This window comes from Aspergillus lucknowensis (genome assembly GCF_044049455.1).
Source record: "Aspergillus lucknowensis strain CBS 449.75 chromosome Unknown BJX67scaffold_38, whole genome shotgun sequence".
Taxonomy (NCBI): Eukaryota; Fungi; Ascomycota; class Eurotiomycetes; order Eurotiales; family Aspergillaceae; genus Aspergillus; species Aspergillus lucknowensis.
The window spans coordinates 216,180-234,796 of NW_027263582.1; the positions used below are offsets into that span (position 1 = coordinate 216,180).

General features: G+C 51.2%; 8 protein-coding genes across 8 annotated transcripts; 4 read left to right on the forward strand and 4 right to left on the reverse strand.

Annotated features, from left to right (window-relative positions):
• Window positions 1–6: 6 nt before the first annotated feature.
• Window positions 7–1,544, forward strand: BJX67DRAFT_360670 (Ran GTPase-binding protein YRB1). The gene is made up of 5 exons (XM_071029793.1): window positions 7–57; window positions 114–413; window positions 572–830; window positions 897–1,025; window positions 1,081–1,544. Exons 2-5 carry the CDS (start codon window positions 135–137, stop codon window positions 1,146–1,148), a joined length of 735 nt encoding a protein of 244 aa, XP_070883694.1. The 5' UTR covers window positions 7–57; window positions 114–134; the 3' UTR covers window positions 1,149–1,544.
• Window positions 1,545–1,546: 2 nt separating this feature from the next.
• BJX67DRAFT_360674 (putative transcription initiation factor subunit (TAF30)) lies at window positions 1,547–4,017 on the forward strand. The gene is made up of 7 exons (XM_071029794.1): window positions 1,547–2,145; window positions 2,274–2,314; window positions 2,577–2,728; window positions 2,865–3,010; window positions 3,074–3,214; window positions 3,273–3,393; window positions 3,446–4,017. Exons 1-7 carry the CDS (start codon window positions 2,137–2,139, stop codon window positions 3,532–3,534), a joined length of 699 nt encoding a protein of 232 aa, XP_070883695.1. The 5' UTR covers window positions 1,547–2,136; the 3' UTR covers window positions 3,535–4,017.
• Window positions 4,018–4,215: 198 nt separating this feature from the next.
• BJX67DRAFT_202880 (uncharacterized protein) lies at window positions 4,216–4,827 on the reverse strand. The gene has a single exon (XM_071025483.1). The coding sequence runs from the start codon at window positions 4,582–4,584 to the stop codon at window positions 4,252–4,254; it is 333 nt and encodes a 110-aa protein (XP_070883696.1). The 5' UTR covers window positions 4,585–4,827; the 3' UTR covers window positions 4,216–4,251.
• BJX67DRAFT_202756 (phosducin family protein) lies at window positions 4,417–6,071 on the reverse strand. Its single transcript, XM_071025482.1, has 3 exons — window positions 5,168–6,071; window positions 4,842–5,068; window positions 4,417–4,670 (listed from the first exon to the last, which is right to left on the reverse strand). Exons 1-3 carry the CDS (start codon window positions 5,741–5,743, stop codon window positions 4,655–4,657), a joined length of 819 nt encoding a protein of 272 aa, XP_070883697.1. The 5' UTR covers window positions 5,744–6,071; the 3' UTR covers window positions 4,417–4,654.
• An 897-nt stretch (window positions 6,072–6,968) lies between these two features.
• On the reverse strand, window positions 6,969–9,240 carry BJX67DRAFT_202658 (WD40 repeat domain-containing protein). Its single transcript, XM_071025480.1, has 5 exons — window positions 8,475–9,240; window positions 7,632–8,344; window positions 7,470–7,559; window positions 7,282–7,401; window positions 6,969–7,211 (listed from the first exon to the last, which is right to left on the reverse strand). The coding sequence occupies exons 1-5, from the start codon at window positions 8,590–8,592 to the stop codon at window positions 7,191–7,193; spliced, it is 1,062 nt and encodes a 353-aa protein (XP_070883698.1). The 5' UTR covers window positions 8,593–9,240; the 3' UTR covers window positions 6,969–7,190.
• A 2,379-nt stretch (window positions 9,241–11,619) lies between these two features.
• Window positions 11,620–14,585, forward strand: samB (MYND-type zinc finger protein MUB1). Its single transcript, XM_071029795.1, has one exon. The coding sequence runs from the start codon at window positions 12,162–12,164 to the stop codon at window positions 13,950–13,952; it is 1,791 nt and encodes a 596-aa protein (XP_070883699.1). The 5' UTR covers window positions 11,620–12,161; the 3' UTR covers window positions 13,953–14,585.
• Window positions 14,586–16,166, reverse strand: BJX67DRAFT_360686 (putative oxidoreductase, 2OG-Fe(II) oxygenase family). The gene is made up of 6 exons (XM_071029796.1): window positions 15,917–16,166; window positions 15,800–15,859; window positions 15,687–15,740; window positions 15,613–15,629; window positions 15,403–15,553; window positions 14,586–15,327 (listed from the first exon to the last, which is right to left on the reverse strand). The coding sequence occupies exons 1-6, from the start codon at window positions 16,094–16,096 to the stop codon at window positions 14,677–14,679; spliced, it is 1,113 nt and encodes a 370-aa protein (XP_070883700.1). The 5' UTR covers window positions 16,097–16,166; the 3' UTR covers window positions 14,586–14,676.
• Window positions 16,167–16,829: 663 nt separating this feature from the next.
• Window positions 16,830–17,647, forward strand: BJX67DRAFT_202889 (PIN domain-like protein). The gene is made up of 2 exons (XM_071025484.1): window positions 16,830–17,009; window positions 17,075–17,647. Exons 1-2 carry the CDS (start codon window positions 17,003–17,005, stop codon window positions 17,500–17,502), a joined length of 435 nt encoding a protein of 144 aa, XP_070883701.1. The 5' UTR covers window positions 16,830–17,002; the 3' UTR covers window positions 17,503–17,647.
• Window positions 17,648–18,617: the final 970 nt, after the last annotated feature.

Sequence of the window (18,617 nt, forward strand, 5' to 3'; positions counted from 1 at the left end):
TCCTCTCCTAAGTGATATCCATCCCATAGAGTCCTCTCTTCATAAGTCCATCTCCAGGTAATAGCTGTCATATTCTCATGTTCGTACCGCTCCCAGCTTATCAAATTACGCAGAACTTCAAGCACACCGTCAATATGTCCGACGTCACTGAGACTAAGCCTGACCCCACCACCAGCGCTCCTGAGGAGACAACGAAACCTGAAGAGACTGCAACCACCACTGAAACATCAAAGACAGAGGAAATTAAGGCTACGGCTGAACCTGCTGCTGAAACAGCGAAGGATGCGGCTACCAAAACTTCCGATAGCGTTTTTTCCATGTTCGGTGGTGGCCCCAAGAAGGAGAAGAAGGAGGACGAAGAGGAGGTAGATGAGCCCTCTGGTTCTTCGAAGGCCAAGATGGCCGAAGACGAAGTTAGTTTTCATCCAAACGTTCTTAGTTCGCAAACCGAGCGTTTTTTTATACTCTTTTTTTGGCTTACGACTCCTTTGAGTCGCGTGCTCTCAGGGGCGACCCTCAAGACGTGAATCACTTTTAAGCTGTAACTAACATCTCTCGAACTTACTCACAGGATGAGGCCCCAGAGTCCCCCGACGTTCATTTTGAGCCCGTCATCCGCTTGACGGAGAAGGTAGAGACCAAGACCAACGAAGAACTCGAGGAGCAAGTGTTCAAAATGCGCGCCAAGCTCTTCCGATTCGACCGTGAGAGCAAGGAGTGGAAGGAACGTGGCACTGGTGATGTTAGACTGTTGAAGCACAAGGAGAACGGCAAGACCCGTCTAGTGATGCGCAGAGACAAGACCCTCAAGGTCTGCGCCAACCATTACAGTAAGTGTCCTCGTCTTCGTAGTGAAGGCTGTTTCGAGTAATAGGAAACGCTGATGGGGATTCTAGTTGTTCCCGACATGAAGTTGAGCCCCAACGTTGGCAGTGACCGGAGCTGGGTCTGGAACGCTGCTGCAGATGTCAGTGAGGGTGAACCTGAGGCTTCGACCCTGGCAATCCGGTTTGCCAACAGTGAGAGTATGTGAACTCCAATCTACCTTCGACCGCCATTTTACTAATTTGATACTACTAGACGCCAACCTCTTCAAAGAAGCTTTCGAGAAGGCCAGGGAGGAGAACGAGAAGCTTCTTCAGCAGTAAATCACCCTCGCTCTCGAGGTTAATTAAGGTTCTCGGTTATGAGGAGGAATAATCTGGACCCATATTTCCACTACCCTTTCTTCACAGCGAGGTCGGAGAATTCCTCGTTGGTTCACTTTGTCCCTTTCACTTCCACGACACGATTCCCCCCATCAACACCCTCATCCTCCGCTTCCCCTACACCCTTGTGCGTCGAATGAGAAAGCAGAACAGATATTCTGCTTACAGTTTCCCCCAATGAGCCAGTATTGGCATCACCTTGGCTTGATGTTCCTTGACACGACTGTCAACTCCCATCTTTACGACCTGTTGAGCTTGGTCGCATCTAGCCAATTGGCAGTAGATAGACACCCCCACCCATCGAATATACAAATGAAAATTTTGTGCATGCTTATATTTGTGTCGTATTTCCTCCTGGTATTGAAGCTCTTCCTGGAGCAAGGAGGTGCTGTTGCCGGATTCTTGGGAACAAGGAGGGGGAGGCTCGAATCATGAAGCTGAGCAAATGGACTCGGGGAACACAGAATTCGTCCTGGAAGTGAATAGACGGAGAAGAAGGCTGAGAAGGCGCTCCTCCCGAGTCGTGGTTGCAGGAGCTGTTCCGCTGGCGTTGGATCCAAGCTTTCGATTCCCCCACTCGAACGGCCTCAAACCTTTGGATGTTTCTGGTCGTCCATTTCTCATTCTCCCAGCCCTCCCCTCACGCGCCCACGACGACTCCTCGCTTCTCCTCCGCAATCATTCATATTGAATTTTACCAGCCCTCTCAACTCTCCGATTAGTGCTAATTGTCATTCTTGCTCCCACCCTGCCTCTACGGAATTCTGCGCACGCTCGTTCGCTGGCTTTTCACTCCGCCTGCGATACCTAGCCCAGGCAAGCTGTACCCTCGCTAAGGGATTTTCCAGAGGCCAGCCTGCGAAAGAGAACCCGCTTCCTCTCTTCCCGTCACATCGCCAGTGCGCGTAGCACCGAGTCTACCAACAGCATGCCCGACGTGAGTGTTCTCCTCAGTTCCCCATTAAGTCAACGCCGCTACATGGCCGCTAGACGCGGAAGCCCTGGCGTGAGCCCTCACATTTCCGGTTTCGCAGTCCACTAACAAACGCGCGTGGGTCATGACAGGTCAAACGGAGTATCAAGCTCGTCACGGAGCAACATGTCATGTGCGTTTTATCCCATCTCGATCCTCCCTCACATCGTATCGACAAAGCCTGGGTTCACGAACCACTTATTCCTTACCATCACTTCCCTCCCGCTCTTTCCGGTCATTCTGTTTGTACAGTGTCGCTTGGCAGCAGGTGCTATGTGCGCCGATGCCCTCCACCACCGCGCACATCGACATGTGGGATATTGCATTGCAGTCTAGCGCGTACTAAGGATGACATTGGACGTCTTGCTGATTGATTACGTCTTGTGTGTTTACAGAAATAAAGATTCCGGCGTCGAAGGGTTTCCACTCCGGTCGTGGTCCATTGAGGTGTACCTGGTCAACGAGCATGGAGAACAGATACCGGCAACCCTTTTTGACAAGGTGACCTATACTTTACATCCCAGCTTTGGAGATCGAGCAGTCCAAGGTCTGTTGTTTCTCGTTTCTCCGTTTCCTCGACTAACCTTCATTCTGCTCTCTTTTGGCCCGTGCCATGGGACGAGATCGTGAGGTGGCGAGCGCGACAACTACTGGGTATAGTTTAGCTAACCCGAGCACCACAGCTTTCAAGAAGCCCCCGTTCAGAATCCAGGAGGAAGGATGGGGTGAATTTGACATGCAGATTGGCCTCTCTGCGGGAGACAAGGAGCATACCATTGCACATGATCTCAACTTTTCGCAGGCGCGCTACGAGTCTAAGCACACCATTGTAGGTTTTCGGCTCCCTCGAAGCTCTGTTCGCGCGTGAAAGTGTGTTGACATCAGTCTACAGACATTCAAGAACCCCAAGCCTGCCCTGTTGGCGGCGCTACGCGACTCAGGCCCGGTCCCGGGCGATGAAAACGGGGTGAAGTCGAAGCGTTCCGCGGGAGCAGACGAGGGATCCAAGAAGAAGAAGCGAACGGATAAGAGCGTAAGCCACTGCCTTTCTGTGAGAGCCCGCAGAGTTGATTGACAATTCTACTATGCAGGTCGACATGGACAAGCTAGCCGACGGTCTCCAACGACTAGGTGAAGACGACCTCCTCCAAGTAGTGCAGATGGTACACGACAACAAGGCCCCCGACTCCTATACCAAAAACGACATCGAGCGTAAGTCCAGCCAGAGAAGTCCAAAGAGACCCTCCGCTAACCACCTGCACAGAGGGAGAATTCCACGTCGACCTCTATACCCTACCAGATTCCTTAATCAAAATGCTCTGGGATTTCACACAGGAGAAAGGTGCCTTGTGATCCATTATGTTCGTTTTCTTCCTCTATCCAATATTCTCATGTTCACGTACCAAATTTATCCTATTTTGCATCTTCCATTTTTTGTTGTTTATGAGGGTTTCCTACCATACGTCGAGTCGCCCAATCTTACTTGCTACAACAATTGCCTGCGCTACTATTATTTCCTAAATCGAATCTAAGGGGACGGAGAGCTGTTTTTCATGGTTTTAGATAGCCCCGTCAGGGAAGAAGTCTCTCACGAAGGACACGTTTCCTTCGCTCTTTCCCAGTATGGCGGTTTATTTTTTTTATTTTTTTTTTTTGTATCCCACTCATCCATCCACTGCTTTCTCCTCGCTCCTGGACCATTATTTGAAATACGGAATTGGAAGGAAAGGCGCTTGATACGATACCGGAGGTGACTACTTTGGCGGTTCACTTGTTTTTTTTATTATTCCATTTCTCCTTCGCCCTAGGATGAATTGAAAAGAAGTTTTACCGATACGGATAATGGGCGCCTCATACTCATAGTACTATCCTTGTGCCAGTCTTTCTCCATAAACGCACGACATACTACACGTACTGCAAGCTATGCCTTTAGAAGAGGAACGAAATATGTATGGGTGACAATGCTCGAATCTAGCAAGTATAGTAATCCAACCTAGTAATATACAGAGAGAAAAGCACGATATATACCGACATGTGCAGGGCCAGAAACGACAATAAACTGGCCGGACTTCAAGTAAGAGGGTACTGTGGCACCGGTGAACGAAATGAAGCTGAACTGAATTGAACTGGAAAAGAAAGCGTCACGGATATCTCAGGCAGTAGTTTGGATGTGCTTGTCTCCGCCAAACCTGAACACCAACACCAACACCAAAAAAGAGACGAAAAGAGAGAAGAAGGTATGACAAGATGCAACGAGATATTTGACCAACGCCTTTTGCGAAAGGCAAGATAGGAGAACATGTTTAGGCAGATCTGGGAGATTTCCGTATGTATACACTTTTCTTGGGTTCGTATCGTGTTGGGGACGCAGGACCTTGGAAGGGCTCGAATGCAGCCTTCCATTGTATCAGACTTTCACTCTATCCCGTCAACGAATAATACGATCGATGCTCCGGAAAGAGCGTAGACGAAACTACAGCACTCGGTGTCTGGAACAAAAGAGAAGGTTAGCACAGTGTCCAGTTCCGCTGAGTTCTTGCGAAGTATTGAGAGGAGCAGTGGGGGCCACAACGGCGGCATGGCTCGAAAAAAGCAAAAACACGAGACAAAGAAAATGGGGGAAAGGGGTAAAAGGAAAATGAAAAGAAAAAGCGTACGACTTGAGTAGATCCTCCAGGCTATCAGCGCTGCAGCTTCGGCCTTTCGGTATCTGATGAGGGATGTCGACAAGCGTTGCGAAGACGTCACCGTCCCGGTAAGCCAGTAGCGCGGGAGGTTCAATATGGTCCATTTCCGCGATCTCATAGTGAAGCTTGACGAAGCGGATGGACGGTTGGCGTGAAGCGATTGTTTTCAGGCAGTCTTCGACCAGGGAGCTAGTGCTGGACTTGGGGTTTGTGAGCTATGTCTTGATCGCAAGGGTTGTATACCGCAGCAGCATTTCCTCTCTCGCCCACAACTACCATTTTCACGGGTTAAAACTTACTTCGGGATCATATAGACAAACCACCACGACCTGATCCGACGGGACCTTCTCAATTGCATCCAGATACCCTACCGCATCGACCGTGTCGACACTTCCATAATATTTCCGCCAGGGGCTCGGCCGCCGTGCCTTCTGGGTCTGCAACTCCTGCATACGCGATTGGCGCCATTGTTGCATGAACTTGTCCTCGTCTGCGTCATCAAGATCACTCGTGCGATCAGGCGGTGGCGAGTTATGGAGGAGCGCCGCGGCATCAGTGCTACCGGACTGGGAGGAGTAGCCTGCAGAGCCGGAGACAAATGACTTGCGAAAGGTGCTTTTCCGGGCACGCTCAAATGCTTGAGCGTCGGCAATGACGCCCTTGGGACCTGTATTGGCGTTGAATCGTGTGTTGGGAATTGTGTAGGTAGAAGTGCGGGAGGCCATGGTCGGGGTGGTGTTGTGGGCGGGGTCGAGGTCCGTTTCGTGAATGGAGGAATCGCCGTTGGAGTGATTGTCCCCGTCTTCAGGGTGGACGGAGTCTCTCTCGCGGTTATTGCTGACGAGGCGATTGAATTCGTCTTGGGCGGAGGACATGATGGGAACACGGGAGGAGGAGGTCGGTTACATGCAAAGCCTGACAGCTCCCTTTTTTAGAAATTGGGTCTCGAGGCAAGAAAAGCAAAACAGAGTATATTATTATGTTTCGTCGTCGTCTGAGGAGGTCGTTGGCGAGAGAGAACTGAGCCAAAGAGGGAGTGGAGTGGCGGCAGATGAAACAAAGCAACCCCTCAAGACGGTCAGGACGATGATCAGTGAAAACGGCCAAGGAGTCAAGGACCAGAAGAAGAAGAGTGAGCCCGTGGTCCATGGGATGATGATCTCCCAAAAAGCACCCAACTCAAAGTGGGGTGAGGGCGTCGTCTCAGCCACGGCAATCATGGCGCAGGAGAAGACGAGGAGGAGCGAAGAATCCCGCGCTCTTCTTTGTTTCCCTTGATCAAGCCCTCATTCTTTGGGAGAAAATAAGGTGACAGACACATGGCCCACGTGGAAATCCGTGTCGTGGCCTGGCTCGCCCTCAGGCTGTTTCATCTTCTGCCATTTCCACTTCCGGCGTGTCCATCTTGATGATCTCGTCTTCTGGAGACTCCCCGCCGCATCAGAACGAGAGATGATGATGCTCTTCTTTCATTCTTGACCGCAACTCCTTGAACTCGCGTCGTGTCTAAGTCTCCCCGCGAATCAATTCATCAGGTCTCTACTACATGGATTTGCAATTCCAAATACAGTGGAACAAGGACGGCAACTCGACTGCGCACATGCAGCAAGCTCAAATATATCAAGGAAAAGCTCGCTTCAAAACACGCGGTCATATACTCAACACTCTCCAGTGTAAGTTGATTATTCGAAGGTAAGAAATCAAAATGCGCACGAGGAAAAACGTCATGGCCTATCCGGAATTTGAAATCGTTCCTCCCTCGCCGGCCCCTTCCAAAGTACACGCAGGATGACTGCACAAAAAAAGGTGGCGAAACAAGCAATCCAACCGTAGATATAGCGAAGGGTAGGAATGTCGATAAAAGGGGAAAAAAGATCATCGGAGTCGAACAAAGGGAAACAGAAGAGTCTGATGGTCCCCGAAGTACAGGCGTATGAACCTCGGGGAATCCGCGTCACTCCAGACAACGAGCCGGAGCCTTTTGCAACAATCCTTGGAAGACAACATTAGTACAAACCACAGCTTAAAATTGCATTTTTCTTTTTTCTTGAATCCACAGGCTTTGCGCGATATTTCTCGGGTGGGATGTCGAATTACACTCCCTCCCAATCAACCGCCTCTTCTGGTTCACGGTGACCCAGGCTGCACCCACGCCAGTTGAAGTATGAGGAAAAAGGCGAGAGAACTGTTTCGCGACAAACATAAGTATCGTACAATGCGGACATTCGGCCTATTGAAAGACGGTGATAACTTTAGAACGAGGGCGTCGCTGATGACTGAGACTGGGTATCTTGGTCGTTGTAATTTATATTTTTTGGCCGTTTACCAGGCCCAGACCTTGAGCTATTATCGCGGATACCAAATCAGTAAGCTGTTTCCCTCGGTCGTGATTCGAACAAGTTACACTACTTACCAATGAGTCCCAAGACCCGGTGCAGAGACTGATACCATCGTTGCTGACCCCAAGACAGCTGACACGGTTCAAGTGGCCACTTAAAGATCCAACCTTGTCTCCTCGGAGAACGTCCCAGACCTATCATACACAATCAGCTGCCCATCCTTACGAGCACTCTCAACCGTCTGAAGAAGTGCCCAACATACCTTGCATTCGTAGTCATCGTATCCCGCAAAGAGCAGTCGTCCAGAAACTGAGAAAGCAACGGATGTGATACCACACAATATTTGATCGCTCTGAATAGTGACATTGTTAGTCTGGCTCATTTAAAGAGGCACGCATGAAAGCGCATACTACCGGAGTCTTACCTGATAGATGTTGAGTGATCTGTCCGCACGAATATCGAAAAGACGGCAAGAGCCGTCATCAGAACCCGTCCCAAAGGCATTTCCATCTGGGAAGAATTGGATGGCGTTGATATCGGACTCGTGGCCAGCAAAAGTCTGAACAGCCTTGCCAGTACGAATATCCCAAAGCTTAGCGAAAGCATCGCAAGCTCCCGAGACGAAGATGTTCTGGTTAGTTGGGTTGATGCTAATGGACATGACGTCGCCGAGGTGATCCGCAAACTCGGTGACCTTAGACCCCGATTCAATATCCCATAGCATACAGGTCATGTCGCCGGAAGAGGTGATGATTCGACGATCATTGATAAATCGACAGCAAGAGAGGTAGCCGGAGTGTCCGGAAAGCTCGCGCGCGACACGGGTTGGGCCCTCCCTAGAAGAAAGATTGTAGATGGAGCAGATGTTATCCAAGCCACCGCAAGCCACATAGTTTCCGCTAGGGGCATAGGCGCAGGTCATGACCCATGAGGATCTCAGCGGAATGGCGTGAACCTTGTTCGTGGTATAAGCATCCCAGATAATCAGCTTTCCATCTTGAGAGGCAGAGACGAGATGGCGACGATCGGTCGACCAATGCATGGCGTAAATCTTCGCCAAGTGACCCTTGAGAGTTCGCCGGGGTTTCATGCCAATACGAGGCAAAGGGTCGGTCTGGTTTTGCGCAACTTCGTGCACTGTTCAATATGCAACCGTCAGCAACTCTCCAGAGTCAGTGGAACAGTTAATGCGATAGCGGAGAAGGACGGAGCTCGTAAAATCCACGGGAGCGGCAAGCATTGGGGAGGAGGATAGGGGAAATCGTACGGGTTGTGTCAGCGAGATCATCCTTTCGGCGTCTGATTTTATCCTTGAGGCCTTCAGCCTCGCGCCTGGCTGCAGTAATTTTGGCCTGGATCTGCTCGCCGCTCATATCGGCTGCCATGTTAACTCGTCGGACCCCTGGAAGACGGGAGGCGGCAATTGGAGAACGTCAGTGGACGTGGGAGATGGAATTGACCGCGTGGAAGCGCGTCGTGAGATGCAGGGGGCCGGGGAGGAGACGGAGAGGGAGGGAGAAGGGCGACGTTGGAGTCGTGGTCGTTGGTTGTGAGAGTAAGAGGGAAGGGGAGAGGAGAGTTCCAAGGGTAACGGACGGAGGAGTGAGGGGGGTCGGTGGTTGACGACCGATTGGATGTGGAGCGAGGTGAGCTACGGCAGAAGCGCTCAAGCGACCGAGCGAAACGGATCAAGGTTTTGACCCAGTGCACTGGAGTAGAAGCCTCCTCGAAGGGGAAAGAGGGAGATAGTCTTCAGAGGCAAGAAGCAAAAAAGGATTAAAACACAGAAATCAGGGGACAGCCCGAATAAGATGGGAGAAACAATTTGAAGGGTTCAGGGCGAAGATGACAGCAAATAGGACCTCGACGAGGGAGAGCCGTCACGGTCCAGAAAGCTGTGTCCAAGTAGGGAGTTTCTCCGTCCACTAAGAAGGACAAGAAGAATACCTCAAATAAGAATACTCTTGGGGCTGCTGCAAGTGTATCTCCGGAAATAAATTGTCTCTGATATCCTAGGCAAGGCTACACGGCGGACCTGAATCATAATTTTAATCCCTGAGTCTTGGGCGCAATTGAAGGCGCAGGCACAGGAACAACGATGGCACGATGCTCAAGACAACGATTCCTCTAAATGATCATCGCATTGTGGGCAGCCAGACTGGAAATAATGAAACGACAAGGGGACCGATCCAACGGTTCAGTTGAAAAAGGGACCACCAAACAGGGAGACCTCAAGTGCGCGTGTCGTGCATCTCAGGGCCAGAGATGGGGAGGGGAAGCTTCCGCGAGTCACTCAGCACGAGACGCAGTTTCACTGGTTTGGCATGCAGTTCATTATTGGGGAAACCTCTGGACTCTGGAGTCGTATTCAGACTCACCTGAAATTATTAATCTCCTTGGGGTCGCAGAAGCCTTTCGAGCTTACTCGGTCTGGCAGGTATCTTCACAACTCCAGCACATTCGTTGAAGTTGATATCATTTCAGGAGAGGTCGCCGCACGACTGGCCTTCAAACACCCGACCAGGGGTAACACCAACCTTCAGGGAAGAGGAATGGGCACTTGGTCAAGCCTGTTCTCGGGACGCTGGTTTTTCTTCTTTGTTACCGCGTGAGTGCCCTTTCTGGTTTCGGAGAAAAAGAGTTGAGAGCTTGGACGCTGACGGTCTCAAAACGGCCTCACATCAATTACCCGCCCATCTCCAGAGAAGACAACAGTCTTTGACTCTTTGATCACAAAGATAAGTGATGAGTACCTGTGACTTGCAGCGCCTCTCGTCCTCGATTGAAGCCTCCTTGCTCCTACCGGAAGCAAACAACAGGAAACTTCAACAACAAAGCAGCAGTAACGTTCTGGCTCACCTCTGGATTATAAATCGTGAGAGACGACAGCCTTGGTTGTGGGCCCGACGAGCGACTCCACAGGTTTGTCAGGCACGGTTTGCGCGATCCTCTTTGCGTGGGGACACCTCCCCAGGGAAATTGATCATTCGGAAATTTGGACAGTTAACATGCAAAATCACAGAAAATGCAGTCTCTCATTCCCAAGCAACTGCCCGCAGTCTGCAAACCGGCGACTGTGTGCGAGCCGGGAATATGCTGCCACCCGAATATATCCAACCCAAGGCTCAACAGCCCGAGTATCCAGATCACCTTCAGACTTTTTTTGATAAACAACATTGACTGGTCTGAAAGGTTGTGGGCGGGTTATCTACCCTGCAGTATATCTCTGCTCACCATCAAGCGACCAGATTTAAGAGAACATGAGGAAAGCTTCTTGGCTACATCAAACAATCTTCAAAAATCTGGTATTGCAAGTCAAGCGAAGCACCTTCAGCTTCTCTGGCTGTCGCGCACGAGTTTTGATGGTTGGATGTTACACCCGGGGCCTCTTGCAGATACTCCCTGCCATCCACTCAGCATAGGATTGAGTGCTCAATGTCTACTCAGGTGACCATTCCAACGTATCAACTAACCACCGTAGGTAACCGCGCAATCTCCAGCCACTAAGGAGTTTATTTCACGCGTAAAAAGCACAAGCAGACTCGACCGGGCTGGTCTTACGGAGCGATAACCGGATGTCAGTCAAAATAAGTAGCAATAGTGCTGTCAGAAGGCGACCTTTAGGATCAAGAACGCGAGTAATCGGGATGGTCCACTCATTCGGATCCAAAGTTCGTGTTCGTCCCAACCTGAATTCTTTCAACAAGGCTCTCGAGGTCAAGGTGGTCCAGCGCCTATCCTGTCACTCAACGGGCACTTATTTCGAGCATACCCAGAAACTCACAAAGAAGAATAGCCATGAAACACTCAGATATCCCCACCAAACAAACTACTGGGTCAGAGAAATCTCAATACCAATAGAAACCTCAAGGCTGGCAGCATATTAGATCCTGGCGTCTCCTCAACATATGGGGTTCATAAGAATGGATATCGAGGGCGGCTAAGATCGGGTCGCGCCTATGAGTAGATTGGCGGGTTCTAATCATAGAACAGCCTTGAAACTCTGTGGATTCTGAAAGCCCTGGTGACGTCTGTGCAGCCAAGCCCATTGTGTTGGTTTCAAAATATTTCTCATGGGAGATTGTCGCTGAGATTTCGTTGAAGATATGACGGTTGCTCGGTCATTGACAAAGAGGTCTGTGTCGCATCTTTGGTCAAAAGCACGACAATCAATCTGAATGAAAGTCCACGCCAGAGAAATTAATGGATAATTCAGAAAACCCTCACAGGAAACAGTAGGCAAAATCAATAAGAATGTCCAGAGCAGTGAAAGGGAGGAGCAGCTGCGAAGTTTCAGGAGTGGTGGCGGGTTCCAGAAGAACTGGAGCCTGAGGCCCAACACTGACTCCGCTTTCGCGGGCCTCCTTTTTGCCCCCTCATCTCATGCGTGAGCCTGGGAGGAGGACGAGAGTCATGGATCATCGCCTCTTCCGGCCTCGCCTGCCTTGAGATTTGCCATCAGAGTTTGCTCTTGCTTTCTGCGCTATTTCCCTCACCCGTCTTATTATTCTTCTCACAACCATTAAGCATCAAGGTTCTCTCAGTTTCTTCCTGGCTCGCCCCCGGCCACCGCCTTCATTCGCCGCTCACCAGACTGACAGATTTGGTGGTCTTGGCTCGAACAGACCTCCCTTTCACGCTTCCTCCCCCAGCGTTCGACAAGCACCTCTCCATCGCAAGCTCGTCGACCAGCGCTCAAGATTCCTCCGGCGATCGCATTCTCCCCCTGGATACTCCATGCCTTCGATATAACCGTTTTCTATTTTCCCAATCTCCCCTTTGTTCATTCTGTGTCCTCTCCTTCCTCGCCTTCACCACGCTGAGTTTTGCATCTCACGTTAGGGGTTGATAGCGCAGCAAACACTCAGGGCAAGCGCCATCCCTTTCACTTGCATCCAAAGCTGTATATCTTCAGCAACATAGTTGGCATATCAACCAGTGCTCTTCGTCCATCATGAGGGAGGTCAACTTCAGCATTCCCAATGTCAACAAGGCGTCTGTCAACATCACCACCACCCTCTATGACCGTCGGGCTCTCGACTGCACATCTACCCTGCCTCTCATCAATTCTCTCAATCATCTAGCTTATCTAACAACGTCGTCTGCCCGAATCCGCGATATTCTTACCGTCGATGGCGGCATTGAACGACTGGTCTGCATTCTCAAGGAGGGTAGGAGTAACAACCTGATGGAGATATGGAAATGGAGCCTCGCCTTCCAGTGTGTTGTTAACATCGGTGTACGGGGCTCGGAAACCGTCAGAACACGAGTGGTCGAGGCCGATATGGTACCTGTTATTGCCACTATCTTAGACAACTATATAAGAGTATACGACAAAGTGCGCGCCCGATCGGACTCAGAAGGTCACTGGCACAAACACCACCACCATAACCACAAAGCCCCTTCTGCCGGTAGCGAAACCACCGGCCGTTCATTACATGATCCATCGAGCACCGAACAACACTCGTCTCGCCGTCAGGCCCCTCCTACCCGCATTGAAATTCCTCCTTTCTACCACGATACTCGCACCGTGGACTCGAACGTCACGGAAGTCACGTCTTCACCCCGTATACCGATGACATCCCCGCCCGAGAGAAGCACCTTCGGTCAAGAGGCACACGTTCATAGATCTCATGCAAACCCCCGCCAGAGAACCATCCAGCCCTTAGCCACAGCAATTCCTTCAATGAACTCTGCCGATGGCTTTGGTTTACGTCCCGTGCGTGACACTGAGAGACTTCCCAGCATGCTCCCCGCCATCTTCAATGGAATGGCATCTCAACCGAACTCCCCCACTACCCCAAATGGCTCCGGTCATGCCAGGAGCAGCACTCAGACAATCATCGCACCTCACCAACGCCCGACCCTCCAGCAGCACCCGTCCGCTTCTGGAGAGTCCGATGATGCAAACGGCGAAGACTCCGCTATGGGTGATGACGGTGCGGCCGCAGATACCATTGTTGATTTTCAGAGCCGCATGGAGATGGATGATGAGGGCGACAGACAAGCTATGATCGATAGCGTTTCTAACGCCCATGATCTGACGGTTGCCGATACCTCAGAGGGACAGGAGGCTGAAACCTTTAACATCACCCATCGCTCCGCTGTAGATGGCAGTCTGATCAACGATAACGCACAGACTCGTGGAACACTGGGGGTGTCCCCTACCCAGGCCGCCAACAACGCCAACTCCCCGGCCTTTGTGCCTAGTCCCTACTCCCTTTTCCTCCGCGATAGAGCAAACGCTACCTCTCAGAATATCCTGAATACGATGCCGCGTGAGGAGGATGTCCTGATGTCTCTGCAACTTCTGGCCTACGTTTCCAAGTACTGCGAGCTTCGCTCCTACTTTCAGCATTCACACCTCGTGCCGAAGCTCAAGATCGACCGTGAGCTCCAAGCACTGGAAGAAGGAGCCTCACCAGTCGAACCACTTGAGGAAGAAGAAGACGAGTATCTACTCCCTGACGATCTCAACATTTTCCCTTTGGTGGAAAGGTTCACGGTTCGGTACCACACAAAGGACATGCAGTACTGGGCGGCTGTCGTGATGCGAAATCTTTGTCGCAAAGACGAATCGAGAGGTGGAATCCGACAATGCGCGAACTACAAATGCGGAAAGTGGGAAGAATTCCAACGCCAATTTGCAAAGTGTCGGCGCTGTCGTCGCACTAAGTACTGCAGTAAGGATTGCCAGAAAGCCGCGTGGGTCTTTCACCGACACTGGTGCCATACCACGCCATGACCGGATGGAGTCTTTCAATTTTATAATGCATACCGGATTGCATAGCGTCATCTATTAATCGCTCCCATTTTCTCATTTTACCGTGCTGCTATGTACCCTGAAAGGTCTCGTCGTTAAGGCAACCCTTACGGCTCTTCTTTAATCCGCAAGATACCTTTTGTATGCCGTCTCCTGCCAACGCCCTGTCTCGAGTGCCCCTTTCGCCATGGTTTTGTCTCATTCATGCTCGGTTCTTCGGCCCGCATCTTACTCATACGAATCACCTCTAGCGGTCATGAACATGCAACGTCATTTTCAGCCATCTGTCTCGCATGGCTTTTTCCTTGTTTGTTGCCTTTTTGGGCCTTGTCCTACCCAGTACCCGGATTCGAATTCACCGTTGTTCTAACGTCGAACGATTTTCCTATGTCAGTGTCATTGAGCATTTCCGTTGTCGACTCCATCATCCCTCGCCGGATGTCATCTTTTTGGCTGGTTTTGTGTCCTCGATATTCTCCATTGGCAATACTTGGCCCCTTTTTGTGCTTCTATGAATGTATGTACCCTGTCGACTGGCAGATTTTGTCTATTGCATTGAATGGCCCCATGTGCATATACATATTTATCTACTTGGCACCTGCATATCACATACAGCCTCTGGCTCCTGAAATACGTGGCTGGCACCCAAACGCAAGTAGGTGCCGGCTCGAGTAAGATTGTTATTGCGATAGTGGACCAATTGGTCCTACGCAACAGACGCTGCCTGTCTAAAATCATACGTCGCATTCAACCGCAGCGCAAGATGCTCCGCCGCTGTGAGCGCCCTTTTTCCAGGCTCCAAATTGCCCGCTCCACCCCCAAAGCCCACTTTCTCTTCCGCAGAGCCCGCCCCTTTCCCTTCTCGATACCTCCGTACAACCTCACTGGGCACAGGAACCAACTCTGTACTATCAAGCGGATGACAAAAGAACACAATACTATACCGGTCCTGCGAGCTCTTCCCCGTCCGCTCAGAGAGCGGAAACACAACCCTATGAACAGTCGACTTCAACAACCCATCCGTCCAGTAGCTCAGCAGATCCCCGATATTGACGAGAATAGGTGGGAACGCGAACCCCGGCTGCACGCTCTCACGCCCATTGCCACGCTCAGGTTCAACAGGAACAGGCGCCCACGTCCCGTCTGGCGTCAGAATCTCTAATCCCGGTTGGCCGGGTCTCTGGAAGAGGAGCGTGATACTCCCATAATCAGAGTGCGCGCCGGCACGGACGTCTACGGTGTGGTCGTAGGACGCTGTGGCTGGGGCCGAGATGGAGGGGTAGTATAGGTAGCGGAGGGTGCAGCCTGTTGGGCCCTGGCAGGGGTCGTGGCGGGCTGTGAAGAATTCCGGTGGAATCTATCGACTTCTTTAGCGGCTTTTCTCATGGCAGATTCCTTTGTTCTTTCGGTGATTGGGGAATGAGGTTCTTACATCCAGACCGAGAGCGAGGAGCTTCAAGATGCGGCTGCAGGTTTTCGTGCAGAGGTCCGCGAAATGGCCGATTTCGTCTTCGTGAGGGGATAGGACTTTGGGGAGGGGTTGTTGGGCTTTCCCGGAGGCGAACTCGCCGAAGTTGAATGCTCTGGTGTTGTTTTCGAGGTTATTTTGAGGCTCATGGAGTGCTTTGTAGATGGGTCTTACTCTTTGAAATCACCAGTCTATATCAGAGTCAGTACATCTCGAACTACACGGGAATAGGAAGAGTGTATACGAACCCGCTGGTGTTCAGGGTCCAATGTCTCCGAGTGCATTCCAGACCAGCCACGGTTCTAGATACCCATTAACGGGGCCCAGATCGGCCAAGGAGAGGAGATACGATGCCACGAACATTTGACTGAATCCGACAGGGCTCCTTGTCCTCCGCGGGTGACGCAAAGAAAGCCTTCGACTACGCAAACTCATCAGTCACACTCGGTTATGCATCTCAATATCCCGACCGGCATACCAGCTCAAACGCCCTCTGCACATCCTCCGCCGTAAAGTCTGTCCCTTTGCTGTCCACATATAGAAAACCGTACTTGGTGGCGGCCTCCAGCAAGGTCTTACCCACGGCTGAGTCGTCGGGGTTGGAGATGTCGAGGATAGGAAGCTTGATTGCTGGTCCGACTGGGGTTTGTTCAGACATTGCGACGGTGTGTATGGTGGTGGGGTGTATGTTCCGTGGATGCGGGGAGCTCCGACGATAATATATTTCTTGGAGTCCCGGGTCGCCTCGTAGCATTCCATTTGGAGCTTATCTGGTGGCCCCACCGTTTGGGAAGAGTTATCATTTCTTCCCCTAGCTTTATCTTGAGATAGCTGTTTCTTATTGCTACTACGAATTGGCTCTTTTGGCCCCGTCCTTGATTTATTTCCCGGGTCGTGCTCCCGTGTCTGAGGGCAGACAACGAATTCCGAGAAGTTATGGCAAGCTTAGCCATGTCATGGATAGGAAGAATTGAGGCTCGGAGAAAAGGCTGCGTGTAACCCTCTTGGACTCAAGAGTCCAAGCTCGAAGCTATGGTTGAAAAGGGCATGGACAAGAATCGAGGAAGCGTTATTGGCATCCATGGATGTATGCTGGCTCCAGACTTGGAAGTTGTCCATGTCTGCAGGTGCAGGTGGTTCGGCCGGAGGCTTCACTGGCAGGCAGCTGCACAGCCAAGAACGTAAGGGGTCTACAACAGAATCAAGCTTGAGAGACATGTCTCGTGGGGTGAATTAAACACCATCAATCTTTCCAAGGTTTGCTTTCGAGTGGAGAAGAATTAGAAAGCTGGTGGATCCCGTGATTGGTCCGCATGTCGACTCGTTGGAACTTCAAGCTGGCGCATCTTCATGAGCTTTGCTTTTGATCAAGGTTGCTTTTTTGAGTTACCCAATCTCTCTCTGGCAGCTTCTGCTTCTCTCTTCCATTATTCTGTTCCCTCTTCCCCCATCTTCCCCCCTTTTCCTCGCCAACTGAGGGTACTCTCGATCTTCTCCCGCCCATGCTCTTCATGCTTGATCAGCTCCTGCATCATTAAACCGTGACCGTGCTCCGGCTTGAAGAATGCCGAGTAAGTCTTCGCGAAGCTTCCCTGCCTTGAGGTGGAACCAATCTCATGCCGTTTGTCTTCAATAGTCCGCCCGTTGGACGATTGGGCCTCTGCCCGCACTCTGTCCCTCCCCCTCTCCGCCCTCAAGGGGGCCGTCGTCGGCATCGATGCGTCGCACTACATCTCGCAACACCTCTCCCACCCCTCCACCCGCGAACCACTCCTGATAGCCCTGGGAGGCTTCCCTTTCGCACTGAGAAGCAACATTGAGAAGGAGCTTCAAGTTTTCAAGGATCTAGGCGTTGCGTGCGTCTTTGTCTTTAGCGGTTTAAACTTTGGAAGGAAGAATCAGCGGCCTCGCGTACAACACGAGACCGTCCGAGCATTTGAAAACGCCTGGGAGCTTTATGACCAGCAACAGGCCGACCAGGTTGTCGAAGCATTCAGTAGCGTTGGTATGGTGTATGCTCACAAACCACTGGATGGTATTGACGGATCCATTTTATCCATCTAGGTACCCCTCGACCGGAGTCTCTCTACCACTTCCTGCAGCGCATTCTCATTGACAATGGTGTCGACTACATGGTGGCGCCCTACAGTGCTGCGGCTCAAGTGAGTGTTATGTCGCGCAGCGGTTGGATGGTTTGGAGGCCCACTGACACTTTTTCTACTCCGTCTAGCTCGCCCACCTCAGCAATGGATCAAATCCTGTTGTCGACGCCATTTGGGGACCGTCCGAAGTCTTGCTGTTTGACGTTGACAAGCTTATCACACGGCTAGATATCGACCCAGCCCAGTTCTTCTGGATCACCAAACAAATATGTCAAGAGGAGCTCGGCAGGCTAACGAGCGAACAATTCCTGGATTTCGCCCTCCTCCTTGGTTCTTCCTTCCTCCCGACCTTTCCATATTTTGAGAATTCTGCATTTCCGGCAAAGGGCGCCTCTATTCGTGATGCTCTGCCCATGTTCAATTCGGCCGGGCGGAACGCCCTTACTTTATGCGCCCAGTACGAGGAGGAACGCCGCATGCAGGACCTTCAGTATGCGGACAGCTACAAGCGCGCCTTTATGAACGTCAAGCACCACGTGGTTATGGATATAGAAGGAAGGGTCGTTCCTCTGGATGCCGATAACAGCCCCACTGATATGCACGAGGTAATCGGCCAGCGTCTTCCCGAGGAGCTCTATTTCTATATCTCGAAGGGTATCCTCGGTCCTGACGTGCCGAATTATCTGACCTCTGGTGAGGTTCTGATCTCACTGCCCCTGGGCGTTGAGGACACAGATATTTATCGCCAGGTCGCGGGCGAGAAGCTCGCTCCTCTCAGAGAGCAGGCAATCGGGCTGCTGTCGAATTCGCTCCATCGATTCTACCAGGTCAAGTCGATCAATATCCGCACTTGGTACGACGAAAACTCCCGTTCGACGATCGACCTTAGGACTCTCCCTTCGGTAAAAGACTCTATTCGTACTTGGAAAATACCTCGTGATCGGTTCACCGAGGGAGTAAAAACGTTGCAGGTAAGTTCGATCGTTTTTTCATACCTTTTAGGAGCTCTAATCTGTCTAGGCATCGTCGGGACTGTTCAAGTTTGCTGTTCAGAGTCTGAAGGATAATGAGTTCGTC